Raw genomic sequence first — 17,557 nt, 5'->3', positions numbered from 1 at the left:
ACTCTTGCAGTGATTACAAAGCTCGCAACTATTAATAATGTTTGAAATTTCTTTCAGATAATTTGGATAGTAATATTTTTCTTTAAAACATTTTGCAACTTTCTCTATTCCCTGGTTAAGTCCACTTATATGCATTTCTGTTACTATAGTTTAAAAGGTGAGTTTTAATTATTTCTTTAATATAATCTGTGGTTAGATCTTTATACGTAACCAAAGTAAAATTATTCGTGAAAACTTTTTTTGTGCTGCTACTATTTTGTTTCCCTCTTACTATTTTGAGTTGATTTTTATATAAATTAATACAAAACACTTTTTATTTCGTATTACCTCTTTTTATTTATTAAAAGCTCACATGTCAAATCGCTCGCTCTATGACAAATCTTATAATGCCCTACTATCACTCGAGTGCGTTTTGGGAGACCTCTGCTAGGTATGTACATATGTGCAAACGCATTCCGTTGCTTTTAGCGGGATACCAAGAGGCGTTATATTTGTCGCTGGGGAAATGCAAAGGCATACCGAAGCTATTTTCTTTTTGTAATGCGGGACGCTTCGATCAGCAACTGAAGTTATTGTTGGCAAATTAACTGTGTCGATAAACGCGTGTTCGAAGGTGCCGCTAAGCGGGGACATATCGCACTTGTTACGTTAAAGCGTAACAACTCAAAAAGAAAAGGAAAAGAGTAACCACTCAAAAATTTGTTATTTTAGCGCAACTACTAAACAAATAAGAATGAAACAACCGCTATATTGTTTTTAATGATATTTTCGTGCAATTACATATTTTTCCCCTTGTAATACCTATATTATTAATATTTACGGAAACAGTTTTTCGTCTCTACTGAAAATGTTCAGATTTTGAGTTGTTACGCTTTAACGTAACAAGTGCGATATGTAGGCATGTTGTTGCTGAATTCTTATTGTAATGCTATGATCATAACGCAAACGTACGATCAATACAAAATTAAGTTTGAGCACAAAATTGAGTGCCAAAGCAGAATTTGGACAACAGCTTTAATTCTGCGCCTCTGTTACCTTAACTTATACATTTAAGGTTCTTTCAGTTATGTGAATAAAACTTTCGCTGTCCTCATCAGTGGAATGCAATTAGAAGCGATGCCATCTTCTTCTACATTACATTCCTCAACTTTAATGCGAGAAAGTGCATCTGCAACATGATTTTCCCTTCTCGGGATTTATTCCACGTCGAAGTCATACTCGTTGAGGCGAATCTTTCACCTTTGCAGCTTTGCATTTGGCTCTTTCAAATTATGTAGCCATTGAATGGTCTATGATCGCTATTTATAGTGAATTTCCTACCAAACAAATATGGTCTAAAATATTTAGTGGCCCAAACCATTGCTAATAACTCTTTTTCTGTCGTAGAGTAGTGAAGTTCATGCTCATTCAGAGTGCGGCTCGCGAAGCAAATAGGATGGCTTTGTTGGCTTAACACTGCCCCTAAGGCAACGTTAGAAGCGTCTGTAGTTAGCGTAAATCGTTTTTCATAATTTGGGTACACTAATATAGGATCTTCTGTAATAAATATTTTTATAGTATCTATGGCGTTTAGGTATTCTTTATCCTGCGAATTTATCCTATTTCCCTTTTTTAAACAGTTTTGTCAGCGGTTTGGTAATCTTGGCAAAGTTTTTAATAAATTTGCGATAAAATCCAGCCAAACCCAAAAACTGTTTAATCTCTTTTTCTGTTTGAGGTACAGGATAATTTAATATCGCTTTAATTTTATTCGGGTTTGGCTTTATACCTTCTGGGGTTACTATGTGCCCCAAGAACTCTGTTTCGTGTTTCAGAAACTCACACTTAGCAAGCTTTACTTTAAGATTAGCATCGAATAATCTTTGGAAAACTTTATCGAGCGATTCGATGTGCTCCTGAAGGGACGTGCTAAAAATGACAATATCATCTAAATACACCATACAATTCTTACCAATTAACCCTTCCAATACTGTATTCATCAGCCTTTGGAATGTGGCTGGGGCATTTTTCAGCAAAAATGGCATACATATAAATTTGTAGTGACCTCCTTGCGTAGAGAAAGCAGTCTTCTTTCTGTCGGCAGGGTCCATTTCTATTTGGTGGAAACCCTGTGCCAAGTCCAAGGTAGAAAAGTACATACATTTACCCAACTTATCTAAAATTTCATCCATCCATCCTATCGTCTACGGTAATGGTGTTTAACTTACGAAAATCGAAAACTATTCTCCATTTATCTATCCCAGAGTGATCTGGCTTTTTAGGCACAACCCATAGCGGTGCAGAGTACGGAGAATCGCTATGGCAAATAATTTCTTGCTTCAGCATTTCCATTATTTTGCTTATCCACTTCCGCTTTGTGCACTTCCGGATATCAGTAAGATTTCACATATATAGGGACCTCATGAATTTTTTTTTTTATTGACAATTGTATTTATAGTTAACTATAAAATACAAAAAAAGCTTATAGCTATGGCTACTGCGGCCTTGAGCTAATATACTGGGTGTGTATATATGTGTATGTAGGGTGTTAGCTAAATTTCATTTAAGATATTACAATATTTTAAATAGTTTATAAGTTTAATAATGTTCTCTGTAGAATTGTTTAAAAGTAGATCAGTAGGTTTTGTGTTGTTTAGTGATTTTCTGTGGTTTGTAAAATGTGTGCAGTCGTCTAGGATGTGTTTGATGTTTGGAGCTGAGGTATTGCAGTATTTGCAGATATTTAGGTCTTTTTTTATTAAATATTCGTGTGTTAGTCGTGTGTGCCCAAGTCGTAGTCTAATTATTTTTGTTATTTCCCTTCTAGTTATGTTAGTATTATGTGTAAATGTGTGTTCATTGATCGCTTGCTTCTTTGGGTTAACAAATTTGTACCAGCTTGTTGTTTGTTCGAATGTGGAGTGTTGTGAATTTTTGAATATTTTTGTTATATGTTTTTTAATATCTGTGTGTAGGAGGTTCAGAGACATAGTTAGGGGGCGGTTTTGTGCTTCTTTTGCTGCTAAATCTGCTAGTTCGTTGCCCTTGATTTTAGCGTGTCCTGGTATCCATATGAGTTCGATTTTATTTTTGAATTTTAGTAAGCAGTTTCTTATGTAGTCTGTATAATAATTATTATTGTTTATATTTTTTACCATTTCTAATGAGGCTAAGGAATCGGAACAAATTGCAAATTTTCCAGGTGTTTGGCTAGCATATTGTACTGCTTCAAATATGGCTATCGTTTCTGCAGCAAAATTTGTGCTGTAATAAGGTAAAACCTTGCTAATTAATATTCTGTCATTGTATATAACACTGAAGCTTGTTTGGTTTGCGCTTTTTGAACCGTCTGTGAAGATTAGTTTGAACTTTTTTTTTATAAGTTTGTTGGTTAATTCTGAGAAGAGTTTTTGGAATATTGTTGAAGGCGTATTTTCTTTTTTCCAATGGTGGAGTGATGTATCTATGGCATTGAAAGGTAGTTGCCATCCAGGAAATCGGGTGATGGTCTTAGGTTTATAATTGATGGGAATATCTAATTCCAGAGATTTTCTATTATGCGTGTGAGTGTTGATTGAATTTTGTGTTTTCGTTTAGAAATTATTATTTTGTGTGTAAGTTTTGAAAGTGTTGACTGGTCATTAACGATTAGGTTTTTGCAAAGTTTTGTTGTGGCAAACTCCCTCATTTGTGTTAACGGAGGTATGCCTGTTTCGAACGTCATGTTGCGAATCGGTGTAGTACGGTATGCGCCTAAGGCGGTTCGTATAGCAGAGTTTAGTAGTGAGTTGAGTTTGTTGATATTGGACTTAGGTGTATAGCCAAAAAGGTATAATCCATAGTAAATTTTTGATACAATTAAAGATTTGGTAGCGGCAATGATTGAACTAGTTTTGAAATGTGGGCTTCCCATCTATATCTTTTATTAAATTCAATACCTAATATTTTTAAGTTTTCGGCGTTGTTTATTGTAAAGTTGTTGCATGTGATATTTGGATGACAGTGTTTTTTCCTGCATATGTGTATGTGTTTGCTTTTTCCTGTTGAGAGGCTTGCACCTGAGTAATTGCACCAGTTCAAAATATCGTTGTGAATGTCGTTGAGATCTATGTTTGTATTTTCATGTTTATTCATTTTTTTTATGAGAGTGAAATCGCCTATTTCTTTGTGTAATGATAAGATGTTGCTGAGTTTGTGGTATGCTATAAGAAATAGTATGACTGAAATTGGGGATCCTTGGGGTATCCCATTCTGTGGTGGATATGTTTCGGAGAAGTGAGAATCTATTCTTATTTTAATTTTTCTGTTTGTCATAAAGTTTTTGATATAGTTTAATATTTTAGGACCTATTTTCCATTCTAAGAGCTGGTCTAGAATGGTGTGTACTCCGATTTTGTCAAATGCTTTAGTAAAGTCGAGTGAGATGATTGACAAATGCTTTTTTTGGGATAGGGAGGACGTGATCTGATGGTCTAGATATACTAGATAATCAGACACTGATTTACCCTTTCTAAATCCAATTTGCTGGCTATGTAGTAGTTTGTTGCAGGTAACAAACCACCATAGCCGATTAGCTACTACTTTGTCTAATAATTTTGCGCAGACCGGATTCAAGGATATTGGACGGTAGGATTTGATGGAGGATTTATCTTGGTTTGGCTTATGTATGGGGAGGACGAGACTGCTTTTGTACATTTGAGGAATTTGATTGTTTAAAATGTTGTTATAAAGACAAAGTAAACGGGTTTTCATGGCCGCCGGTAAGTTTTTTATCATGGGGTAAGAGATTCTATCAGTACCTGGGGTGCGACCCTTAAGTTTTGACAAAGCTATAGAGAGTTCTATTGGAGTTATATCGCTTTCTATTTGAAGCGCAGTTTTGCTTGGGGTTAAGCTGTTAATTGGTGTTAAGGAGGAGTATTTGTGGTCTAAAAATGATCGTGTAAAGTTGGTGTCGCTGGCTTCATTTGACCAGTATTTTCCAAATGAGTTGGCTATTGTAAGTTTATTGGTTGTGGTAGTTTGGATTGGATCTTGTAGGTCTATACTGTGTATCGGAAGGTATGGTTTTAAGCCGCATAATCGACGTATAGTGTGCCTGTCCAGTGGGTGTATGGGGGTGAATGTGGCTTGTAAACTTATGCATTGCCTTGTTTTTGGATAATTTAAGTTCCCTTTTAAATAGAGCATTTGCTCTTTTGTAGTTTATTATGTTTTCAGTTGTTATGTGTCTTTTTACTTTATTCCAAAAGCGATTTCTATCTTTCTTCAATCTTTCGAGTTCTTTGTTCCACCAAGGTGTACATTTTTTCGTATTGTAATTCGTTTGAGGAATTGCTTCATTTGCGCTTTGGAGTATGATTTTGTGTAGCATGGCCGCTTCTTTATTTGTATTATTGCTGTGTGGTTTAGCTTGACATAGTATATTCGCTAGGGTGCTGAATTTTTCCCAATTAGCTTTATTAAGGTTAAACCTGGGTCTGACATTTATTGTAGTGTTTGATTGGTTGTTAAAGATGGTTGTGGTTATTGGGAAGTGGTCGCTGCCAAAAAGGCAGGATTCTACTTGCCAATTACTTTGCAGGGCTATTAAATCGTATATTCCATTGTATGATTTTTAGTGAGGGCGTCATGTATCAGTAGAATAGATAAGTGTTCGTGTTTTTGTTTTGAATTAACTAAATTAAGATTTAATAAGTATTTATATAAGGTGTAAGTAAGTTAGGAATAAGTATGTATAAGTATATATAATTCTGTTTTTAGGAATATTAGGATAATTAACGTTTTGGCTAGTTGTAGTGTTAGTTGGGTTATTTTTTTTTGTTAAGTTTTTTTATCTGTGATTGTAGTCTTTCGATGTATTTTTTGGTAGGATTTTTATCTTCTGCTTTGATGTAGATGTGGATTCTAAGCTGTCATCTGTCTCTGATTCGCTCATTACATCTGAATATTGCATGATTTTTCTTTCCATGCTATTTTCAGTGAGAGAATTGGTAGTTGGTGTGGTTGGCTTTGTTGGTGGTTTTGTTGGCTGTACTGCGAGTGGGTGATTAAAGTGTGGTGAGTTTTGATGTTCTGATTGTGAGTTGAGTGTTGTTTGTTTAGAAGTATGTTGACTGGTGACTTCTGCAAATGTATAGTTGTTGTGTGGATGTCGTTCTTTGTAAATAGCTCGTGCAGTTTTGTTGTCGACTTGTGAGATGATCTTAATTGTTTGGATTTCTTTCTCGCGTATAAATATGGGACATTTTTTGTCGAGAGTGGTGTGATTAGTACATGTTAGTCCGTTCGCATCGCAATTGCCGCATTTCGTAGGGTTATTACATTTCTCTTGGTTTTCGTCGTTAATATGGTAATTGCTTGCACAGTTATGGCAGCACTTTGGACTTTTGCAGAATTTTGCTACGTGATTAAATTTAAAACAATTTTTGCATCGCATTGGTGGGGGGATGTATGGGCGAACTGTTGTTTTAATATAACCGATGTGTATTTTCGTTGGCAATGTTGTTGTGGCAAATGTTAATATAATTAATTCTGTTTCAATCAGGTCATTGTTCACTTTTTTGAGTATTTTTTTCACCTCGCATACATTTTGGGGTTTTAGTTCATCGAGGATTTCACTTTCGGGTATTGATCTTAGTTCGTTACAATATATTACGCCTTTCGAATAATTAAGTGTCTTGTGTGGTGTAATCTCAACTATGATTGTGTTTGAAAGCGCTGTTAGTGTCGTTAATTTGTTCGCTTGTGAGCCGTTTTTGGTTTTGATCAAAATTTGGCCGCTAATAATTTTTTTGCAATATTCAACTTCGCCGCAAGTTGAGTTGATTGCTTTTTGAATCAAAAAAGGTGAAACATTCTTTAAATTGTCTGAGTTATTGGGTCTGGACATGAGTAGGTATACCGGTTCGTTCGATGTAAAGTTTGATTGCTTTGTTTTGTCCCATTTGAGTGCAGGTAAATTGGGAGGTAAATTTACTTTATTGTCCGGTGGCTTATTCATTTTGAGTGAGGGATAAGAAGGTAATTCCTATTACACAAATTGAAAATTCACTTGTTCAATGTTATTAGTAATATATATATATAATATATATATATATATATATATATATATATATGTATATTTAAAGTTTGTTAATGCACTAGTTGTTAAATTAATTATCACTATTATTGTTTTTTTTTTTTTGTTTTGACTATAAGACTTTGCGCGTTTTGCTTTAATATCGATTTTCGCGAAAATACGTTCGTATGCTTGGGGCAGTAGTTTGCGACGACCTCATGAATTGTTTTGACTCTATGTTTAATTTTGTGGGTAAAAGTAAGGTGGTCTCCATCCTTATAAAATATGTGTTTAAGTTTGTTTAACTAACTTTTGAAGCTTTAACATTCCTCGATATTTAAATGGCTTAATCTGAATTTTGTTTTTTCGTCGTCATCATTTATAATATTAAAAAAACTATCAAAATTCTCTAAGGAGTTCTTCCTATCTGAAAAATTATAAAGCATTCCACTTAAATGAAGAGTGTTATTTTCCAGATTTATTTTCGAATTTAATTTTTTCAGTATATCATAACCTAAAAGTCCTTCGTAGTTGTTAGAAAAATTGTACACATAGAATTTTAAATTTTGCTTATTAAAAGCAATTGTTTCCTGCACTTTGTCTAGCACGACTTTTCCGGTTGCGGTTTTTACAATTATTGGCTTTACTTTAATTGCTTCATTGCTGAGTATACACGGTTTAATTAAACTAACAGACGAACCCGTATCTATTAAACATTTTATCTTTTTGTTGTTGAGTGTCAATTTAATTGAGGGTAGTTCTCCGAGGCTTCTAATTGAAAATTCGAATCATCGTGATCCATTGGTTCAAGTTGACCGTATCTACGTATTCTGGATTGGTTTGAGTCAGCCAGGCTAAACTTTCTGGCTTGCAATGAATTCGTTTGCAAGACATTGCTTGGAATTGCGCTAGTAGGGCTATTAAATAAATGAGGGCAATGCTTTTGTGCGCAAAATTGGCCTACATTTATCTGCCTGGATTGATTATGGCTTAAATTAGTATTATCTGATGGGACTCTTCTTGTATGAAAGTTGTTATTATTTAATGTTTGATAGTGATGATTTCTATCGGTTAAAGTAGAGTTCACAAATCCACCTTTTTGAAATCTATTATTATTAGAGTAATGGGGAGCCCTTGAACTGTTTCTTACATCCGGTTTATATTCATAATCAAATGCATCATTCTCTTTTAAAATTTTTTTTTATATTTTTTTTTTTATTTTAAAAAATTGACTTAAAGAGTAAATCTTATAAGCTAATTGTAAATAAAGCGATAGCATCGAGGCCTTACGCTTAAACTGTGTATATGGAGTTATTTTGTATTGTGTCTTAAATTCTATGGTATAGGTAGGTTATTTTAAGGAATTTGGTTATTAAAGATATTGAATCGGAGGTTGGGGAAGATAGATGCGTCATTGGGTTTGAGTTGCTGAAGATTTGTCTTCTGCGGGCGGTGTATAGTGGGCAATGAAGAAGGATATGGGGTATGGTACATGTTACGTTCGGGTTGCACGTGCACGTAGTTGGGTTGGTGTTAGTCATGAAGTGTCCATGTGTAATCTTTGTATGCCCTAGCCGAAGACGCCCGAACTTTATGACGTCTAGTCGGGTCACCCTATTTTTATTATTTTTTATAAAGTCCGTTATGTGGGTTTTTGTATGGTTTACCTGTTGGTACCAGTCATTGGTTGAGGTCCATGTGTGGTTCTGTTTGTTGTCAAAATGTTTTTTTATATGTTTTTTAATGTCGGTTAAGTTGAAGTTATCTGTCATTATCGGAGGTGTTTGATGGGCTTGTTTTGCGGTGTAGTCAGCGAATTCATTTCCGGTAATGTTGGCGTGTCCCGGCACCCAAATTAGTTTGATTTTAGGGTATTTCGCTATCATAATGTTTCTTATGGTGGTTGGGTAGTGATCGTAGTTGTATATCTTTGTTATTGAGTTGATGGCCGAGAGGGAATCAGAACATATTGCGAAGTTTTTGTTTTTGCTCTTTATTGTGTTTATAGCTTCACATATGGCTATAATTTCTGCAGAGTATGTTGAGCTATAGCTTGGTAGGTTTGACATTTTTATAACTTCGTTTTGTGAGGTTATGCTGTATGTAGTATTGTTGTCGATCTTAGATCCGTCTGTGTAGATGGTATTGTGGTATTTCTCTTTAATTTCGTAGAACTTTGTTTGCTACTGGATTGGGTTCGTGTTGTTTTTGTTTAAGTTACTTAGGGTAGTATTAATTGCTTTAGGGTTTAGTATCCAGGAAGGCGAGTTGTGGATGGTATGTTTTGGATGTTTTGTAGGTAGATTGAATTTTGCACTGAGGTTTAATATTTTGCCTATGGCTGGCTCTTGTTTGGGTATGTATTTTCTTTTTTTGTAGTTTTGGGCGATGTTGTGGAGCGGGTTGTGTTTTGATACAAAAATTGTTTTAAATAACCTTGCCGTGGTCAAGTCTCTCTGATTTTCTACCGATCGTATATTGGCTTCGAACAGTATGTTAGCGATTGGAGTGGAGCGCAGTGCCCCCAGGGCAGTTCTTATAGCTGAATTAAGTATTGTTTTGATTTTTTTCAACTGTGAGTTTGAGGCGAACCCGTACAAAAAAATGTCATAATTTATTTTCGGAATTAGTAGCGTTTTGACCAATGTGAGTAAAGTTTGGGTATCACAATTAAACTTTGGAGTGGCCAGGCACTTTATGACATTAAGTTGTGTTATCAGTGCTGTGCTCATTAAATCTATGTGAGAGTTCCACATGTATCTTTTGTTGAATATGACGCCTAGTACTCTTAATTCATTGCTTGGCTGGAGGTTTATTTCCTGCGATAAGATTGTGTATTTGCAATTGTGTTTACGACAAATGTGGATGTATTTGCTTTTTGTTTGAGATAGTCTTGTTCCTGAATGCTTGCACCAGTCTAGTATGTACCTGAAAATGCTCCTCATGTCTATTAATGGATTTTTTCCTTGTTTTTCTTTAATTATTATATAGAAGTCGTCCGCGTATGCGCAGAAATCGAATTCTTTGTGACGAGATATGATGGAGCTTAGTTTGTTGTAGGCGATGAGGAAAATGATGACGGATATGGGTGAGCCCTGGGGAGTTCCATTGGCCATGGGCCGGATATCGGATAATTGGTTTTTGACGCGTACCGCAAATTTACGGTGGGTCATGAAGTTTATGACGTATTTCGTAATTTTGCGGCCGAGTTTCCACGTTTTGAGCTGCTCCACTATAGTGTGTATGCCGATTCTGTCGTAGGCCTTTTCGAAATCGAGGGATATAAGGGTTAGATGACTTTTTGAAGAGAGTCTAGTTGACGCTAAATAATCTAAGAAAAGTAAGGTATCTGCTGTTGATTTTCCTCTCATAAAACCAGTTTGACGGTTATTGAGTAGTTTGTGTTTTGTTACAAGCCACCAAAGCCGATTTGCGATTATTTTGTCTAGAGCTTTAGCGAGACAGAGGTTAAGTGATATCGGTCTATACGAATTTGCCAGGGTTTTCTGTGTTTTGGGTTTCGGAAGCAGTATAACTAAATTATATTTGAAGCTTTGTGGAATGTAATTTTGAAAAAACGGAGTTATAGAATCTTAACAGGCGTTGTTTAAATGACTTTGAAGAGTTTTTGATCATTGGATACGATATTCTATCTATGCCTGGTGTTTTCCCTTTCAATTTACTGAGTGCTGATCTTAATTCTATGTAGTTTATATCTTGCTCTATAATTATCGACTCCTTGGAAGGAATCCAGTCGACTGGGGTGTTTATTGTTGTTCTCTTTCTGGTTTGAAAATCGATAGGGAAATTGAGATCTGACGCGTTTTCGCTCCAGAATGTAGCGATTTCATTGGCGATGTCTTTGGGATTTGTATACATCTGGCTTGGATTTTTGTGCGATTGTAGACAGTGAATACCATGAGATAATTTGCATCCGCAGAATCGCCTAATTTTTGTCCAGATGGTTTTTGCGGGTGTATTGGGATTTATGTCTTCTGTCAATTTCTGTATCGATAACTGTTTGGTTGTCTTTATTTCGCGTTTTAATTTGGAATTTACTTTCTTGTAGTTAAGGAGATTTTCCTTAGTCATATTTCTTCTAAATATGTTGAATAGTCTATTTTTTTTGCTTTTAAGTTAGTAAGGTGGCTATTCCACCAAGGGACAGTTTTCAATTTGTTATGGGGTTTTGTTTGAAGGATAGATTCGTTAGCTGATTGTAGTAAAATTTTTTTTAGGTTGGAGGCTTCGGAATTAATGTTATGGCTAATAGGTCTGATTGACTCGTAGTGAGTACATCTTCTTTCGAATAGTGCCCAATTTGCAAGATTGACTTGGAATTTGGGCTTGAAGAGTGTTTGCGAGTGATTTCTTGTTGGAAATAAGGAAATAATAATCGGAAAGTGGTCGCTTCCATTTAAGTCGTCTAGGATCTTCCATTCCGCATGTGCGGCGAGATCGGGAGAGCAGAAAGTCAAGTCGAGGTGAGTGAGCGTGTTATGTGTGGAAAGGTGAGTGGGAGATTTGTCATTTAAAAGTATATACTTGGATTGGTTGATGAAGTTTGCTAGTATGTTACCCTTTCGGTTATTTTTGTGTGAGCCCCAGTCTTGGTGCCTGCTGTTAAAGTCCCCTGTAATAATGTGTAAGTCCTGTGTTTGGTTCAATACGTTTTCTAAGCTGTGTGTCTGAAAGTTGGAGGAGGGCGGAATGTATGCCGATGTAATTCTGAATTTTCTTAAAGAATAAATTTCTAATGTTACGTTGTCGAAATCTTTGCTTGTTGATACCATTTGGATTTATGTACTAGAAGGGCTGCTCCACCGTATGGCAGATTTAAGTTGTAGGAATACAGTTAAAAATTGCTGGGGATAGGAATATTTTGGAAGTTTGAGGGTATGTGGGTTTCTTGTATAGATATAATTTGTGGTTTGTATGTTTTTAATAGTAGTAATAATTCATTGTATATACGAATACGACTACGACGACATAGACATAGCGCAGCGAATAAAGATCCAGCGGCTTCGTTGGCTGGGTCATGTCGTCCGAATGGATACAAACGCTCCGGCTTTGAAAGTATTCGATGCGGTACCAGCTGGTGGTAGCAGAGGAAGAGGAAGGCCTCCTCTGCGTTGGAAAGATCAGGTGGAGAAGGACTTGGCTTCACTTGGTGTGTCCAATTGGCGCCGGTTAGCACGAGAAAGAAACGACTGGCGCGCTTTGTTAAACTCGGCCAAAATCGCGTAAGCGGTTATCGCGCCAATTAAGAAGAAGAAGTTGTTTATATAACCGTTCATATTCCATTGCAGTATTTAAAACGTCATATCAAGTGGAGTTATAGTGTAAATATTATCTAAGTATTTTCTTGTGGTTGCGTTTGCTTATTTATAAATTACTATGTATAGATTATTGTACTTATGTGTGTGTTTATGTGAGTGTGTTCGTGTATGGATAATTGGTGTATGTATACTCTATTTGTTGTTTAGTCGGTTGCCATTGATTCAGAAGATTCTGAATCGCCGTTGTTTAAAGTAGCTGGGCTTGTGCTGCGCTTGGCTCTTTTTGTTGTCTTGCTTATCTTTTTTATTTCCTTTTTGGTTCTGTTGGATATATTTTTTGGCAAGATTCTGATTTTGTTTTCTTTCACAATTTTTTGTATGGTATTTTCCGGCGTAATGGTGCTTGAGTAAGACGTCTGAGTAGTCGGTTTGTTCTCTTTGCGTGGAGGCCGATGTATGTGGTGGAGGCGAATTATGTGGTAAGATTGATGAGTGTGATGGATTATTGTTGGTGTTGTTGGAGCTGGTTGCTTGCGTTTTGTCAATTTTTGGTGTTCTGGTTGCTATTGGTGTGTGAGTTGTGGGTTGTGTTGGAATTGATGTTGGTATAATTGCTGCCTTCTTTGCGTATGATGTGTTTTGTGGGTGCCGGTCTTCGTATGTACTGATTGCTTTTCGTCTATCCACTTTTTCTAGTGTTATGATGGCTTGTATTTCCTTTTCTTTTATGAATATTGGACATATTTTATTCAAGGCGTTGTGGTTTGTGTTGTTAATTCCTTGCTGGATGCAACTGCTGCAGGCAGTGGGGTTAGTGCACTTCTCGTTTAGTTCAGGGTCGGTGTGGGAGGCTTTTGCACAGTTTATGCATACTTGAGTATTATTGCATACTCTTGGCGAGTGTCCGTATTTTAAGCATTTGGTGCATCGGAGGGGAAGTGGGATGTATGGTCTTATTTTTACTTTTTCGTAGCCGATAAGTAGGTCGTCTGGCAGTGTTGGGTGGTCGAACGTGATGATTAGTAATGCGGTTTCGATTAAACTTTGGTCCATTTTTTTCATTATTTTTCTTACTTCACTTACATTTTGGTGTTTCAGTTCTTCTTTAATTATTTCCTCTGGTATCCCTTTCAATTCCCTTGAGAAAATAACACCTTTTGTGGTGTTTAGGGTGTTATGTTCTGTGACTTCCACTTTTATGGTGGGTGTGAATGATGTGAGAGTAATTAGTTTTGTTGCTTGTGCATGAGTTTTCGTTTTTATTAAAATATTTCCACTTTTTATTTTTTTCACAATTCTACCTCTCCACCGCACACTGAGCCGATAACCCTTTTTATTAGGAAGGGGGACACTTTTACTAGCGTTTCTGTGTTTTCAATTCTTGATATAACTAGGTATTTTGGTGCGTTAGTATTATTTTTCAGTGTTTTGTTTTTGTTCGTTATGAAAACGAGCTGGTTGTTTGCTTTTCCTCGATCCGGTGGATCGTCCATTTTTCTACTTTGTTTCTGTTATCGCTTGTGTAATTGTTATTTTACTTTGTTCCTTGTTTAGTTTTTAGTTGTTGATAGTGCAGCTGCACGTTTATTTGGGTTTGTGCTATTTTTGTTTGTTTGTTTGTCAATGTGGTATGCTGTTGTTGTTTTGCTTGTTCGTTCTATTGTTTTGTGGGTTTTACCTGTTTGTGGTCGTCGATTTGGTATGTTGTTATTGTTTTGCTTGTTTGTTCTTTTGTTTTGTGGGCTTTTACCAGTTTGTAGTCTTTGATAGTTATTCACTGAATATATATGCGCACTCAGATAAATCACAACCGTTCGCGTTGAGTGATAGTCGGAGACTGCTTTTAAAATTTTAATTGCAGATTTTACACTAGTTGCTAGATTAGCATTAATTAATGCTGTTAAATGATTAGGCAATTTTCTTTTGAGGGTTTTCAAACTTAGTTGTTCTAATTCATTTATCAAAAATGTTTTAGTAGAGCTACTTACAGGTTTTAATTTAATGCAATATTTAATTCTACAAATTTCATTATTTATTTCTTCACATAGAATGCGAACATTACTTCTTAATTGTATATTAGTAACTTGCAATATAAGAGTCGACATTGGTGTATGTTCCCCGAACTCATCAACCAAAAGTTTTCTTAGGATTGCCCAATTTGACGGCACAACACGTATTTTCGTTTCTTACGCTCTTAGTTGTACAAAATTGTTTCTTTTAGTAACTGCGGCCAAGATCAATTGAAAGTCACTCGAAGTCAACGGAATTTACACCAACCAAACGTAAACTCAAGTAACGAATGTTGTTTTTTTTTTGTCACTTTTGTTATCAATGTATCACTACTTACTGCTCTTTCTAACTAATTGCTTATTGATGAAGTTACTCTTGAATCTCACTTTTTACTTTTACACACGTCGCTCTTCTAAGCATCCATTCAGAATCAGAACTTTTTTGTCACTACTTGTTGCAGTGGAGAAATGCGCAAAAGGTCAATTCAAAGTCACACCACAGCCTATTATCCAAAGCAAATGTGCATTGAAGGTTAAATGAAGGCCGATTCCAATGCGATCGTAAGTTTTCCTAATTAAGTCTTTTTTTTTTTTGGTTTGTTTTGGTATTTCAATTTTTAAACATTATATGTATGCACCATGTACCGTTTTCATTCGTTTTTCTTTTTAGCTTTTCAATATTCAATATTTTGTTTTGATTCTTAATCATTTTATTGAACAAACTTATTTTTTTTTTTTTTGTTGCCAGTTTATTAGCGTGTTTGCTTTCAATTTTCTTCAGAACGGATATTTAAAAATAAAAATAATAATTTACACGTCTTCGCAAGGAATATGTATTTATGAAGATTCGTTTTTTATTAGGATCTTTTTCACAGATCCTACCGACTGCGCCAGAAAGATTTTAACAAAAGTTTTGGTTTAAATATTGACTTTATTTCACTTTGACTGTTTAATCAATAATAATAACTTAATACTATTTTTCTAACTTCATCACCCACACTTCGGGCTCCTATCTCTGAGTATGACAGACGAAATGTGAGAGACTTTCGGGAGTGGAGTCATGTATGTAGTCGACATATATAAAGTATATATGTCATTTATATATTTATATACACATGCGTGTATGCGCGTTTGGCTTTCTGGATGCATCCATGGATATTAGAATATTTTCTCATCAATATGTGTATGTAAGTAGTTCAGATTTGACTGAAGAGATTAAATATAGGAATGCATATTCATATGATTGCCTTTATGGCTGTTTTACATATAAATCAATTGAAAAGATGTATGAATAATGTTATATAGAAAATAAATTTCTAAATAACATGTATTAGAAAAACCTGAATACACTATTTTAAATCAATTCTAATTAAAACAAATACAAAAAATTAAATAAAAATATCGAACAAAGAAAAATACCTGAGGGACTTGAACCTGAGTCAAATATGGAACGATGTACTGCATATACGACACGTCTCTCACGATTGCGCTAAACTATAATTACTAATGAACTTCTCTAAATCACTCATTTATTCGATTCGCAGTTTTATATGCACATATTCTGCGTTAGTTGAAAGTTTGTATGCGTAATTATATGCATATGTATGTGTGTATGCACGTTTGTCTCTCTGAACGGATATTAGAATGATATTTTCTCATCAATATAATTTGGACTTGATAAAAGAGATTAAAGACATATGTACATATTTTCTGTTTTGATTGATTTATATAAAGATCAGGTCATATCCAGTATGAACTATTTTATACCGAAAAGAAATTTCCATTTATGAATTACAAAAAAAACAGTATTTTAAAGAAATTTTAATTAAAATAAACTCAAAAATTTTACCAAACTTTCCTGGCTTGAATTGTAAAAAAAATGTGCAAGGAAAAAAATATGACTTCAGGACTTGAATCTGAATTAAATACGTGCCAAAAAACAAAACGAATAATTCCGCCGACTTTAGCTTCTGCACCACAAATTAACTGCCGCGCGGCCTTCTTAATCGCAAATTTATTCGTTTCGCTGTGGGCATGAAATAAGTCGAATCCCTTAGTAGTGTGGCGAAAAATCTTATGAAATCCCTTAGTAGTGTGGTAAACGCAGAAAAAATCTGAATTCCTGTCCTAGCGTGGTAAGTAAATATAGAAACCCTCCACTCGCGTGGTAAATATCTGCATTCCCCGACTAGTGAGGTAAGTTGAATTTGAAAATCCCTTAGTATGAATCTACAAATTAGTACTCGAAAAAAGCTCATTTAACATTTGCACCTTCTCATTCCATTAACATTTTCTGCTTATACAATTTACTTCATTTATATGGAACTTTTGTACTCTGCAAAAAAGTTATATGTACATCTATATATATAAAAATTCAGCCGTTTTTCGCGTTGTGATTAACTTTACGGAGAATGGCTCAACCGATTTTAACCAAACTTTGCCACATTGAAGAGACACATGTGGAGAAATTTTAAGAATCGGATACCAGGGTCTCGAGAAATAGGCCAAAACGTGGACCCGGTTAACCCTAGGATGTGTTTGTACAATATGGGTAGCAAATGGAAGTTGTTGATGATTTCTATAGTATAGAGTATTTTTCCTACCATTCCGTGACTAGGGTCTCGAGATATAGGCCAAAACGTGGACCCGGGTAACTTTCGGACGTGTGTGTACAATATGGGTAGCAAATGGAAGCCGTTGATGATTTCTATAGTAAAGAGTATTTTTCATACCGTTCCGTGACTAGGGTCTCGAGATATAGGTCAAAACGTGGACCCGGGTAACCCTAGAATGTGTTTGTACAATATGGATATCAAATGGAAGCTGTTGGTGAATGCTTTAGTACAGAGTATTTTTCATGCCGCCCCGTGACTAGGGTCTCGAGATATAGGTCAAAACATGAACCCGGGTAACCTTTGGTTGTGTATGTACAATATGGGTATCAAATGAAAGCTGTTGATAAGTGCTTTAATACGGGGTAATTTTCATACCTATTGATGACTAGGGTCTCGAAATATATGCCAAAACGTGGACCCGCCGTGTCTTTGCACCGAATTAAACCAAACTTACACACATTGTTAAGTAAGTATTGAAAATGGGTTTCGTAAAGTTTGGTTGTAATTCGGAACACCGGCAACGCGTACAGCGTTCTTTTGAACCAGCCATAATGTCGTTTACTTTTTTAACGCTTGGAGCGGAACTGAACTGTCAATTTGACAGTGTGAGTTGCA

At 35.5% G+C, this 17,557-nt stretch overlaps 1 protein-coding gene across 1 annotated transcript; it reads right to left on the bottom strand.

Annotated features, from left to right (window-relative positions):
• Nucleotides 1–5,812: 5,812 nt before the first annotated feature.
• LOC129250375 (uncharacterized) lies at nt 5,813–6,982 on the bottom strand. The gene has a single exon (XM_054890005.1). It carries the CDS (start codon nt 6,980–6,982, stop codon nt 5,813–5,815), a length of 1,170 nt encoding a protein of 389 aa, XP_054745980.1.
• Between the last annotated feature and the right edge of the window lie 10,575 nt (nt 6,983–17,557).

Source organism: Anastrepha obliqua, chromosome 6 (genome assembly GCF_027943255.1).
Source record: "Anastrepha obliqua isolate idAnaObli1 chromosome 6, idAnaObli1_1.0, whole genome shotgun sequence".
NCBI classification, from domain to species: domain Eukaryota; kingdom Metazoa; phylum Arthropoda; class Insecta; order Diptera; family Tephritidae; genus Anastrepha; species Anastrepha obliqua.
Note: the sequence above shows the minus strand (reverse complement) of the source record. Positions and strands in the feature narration are given on the sequence as shown.

Bases quoted from the DNA above. Each gene is read 5' to 3' on its own strand.
- LOC129250375 (XM_054890005.1), bottom strand. From the start codon at position 6,982: ATGAATAAGCCACCGGACAATAAAGTAAATTTACCTCCCAATTTACCT.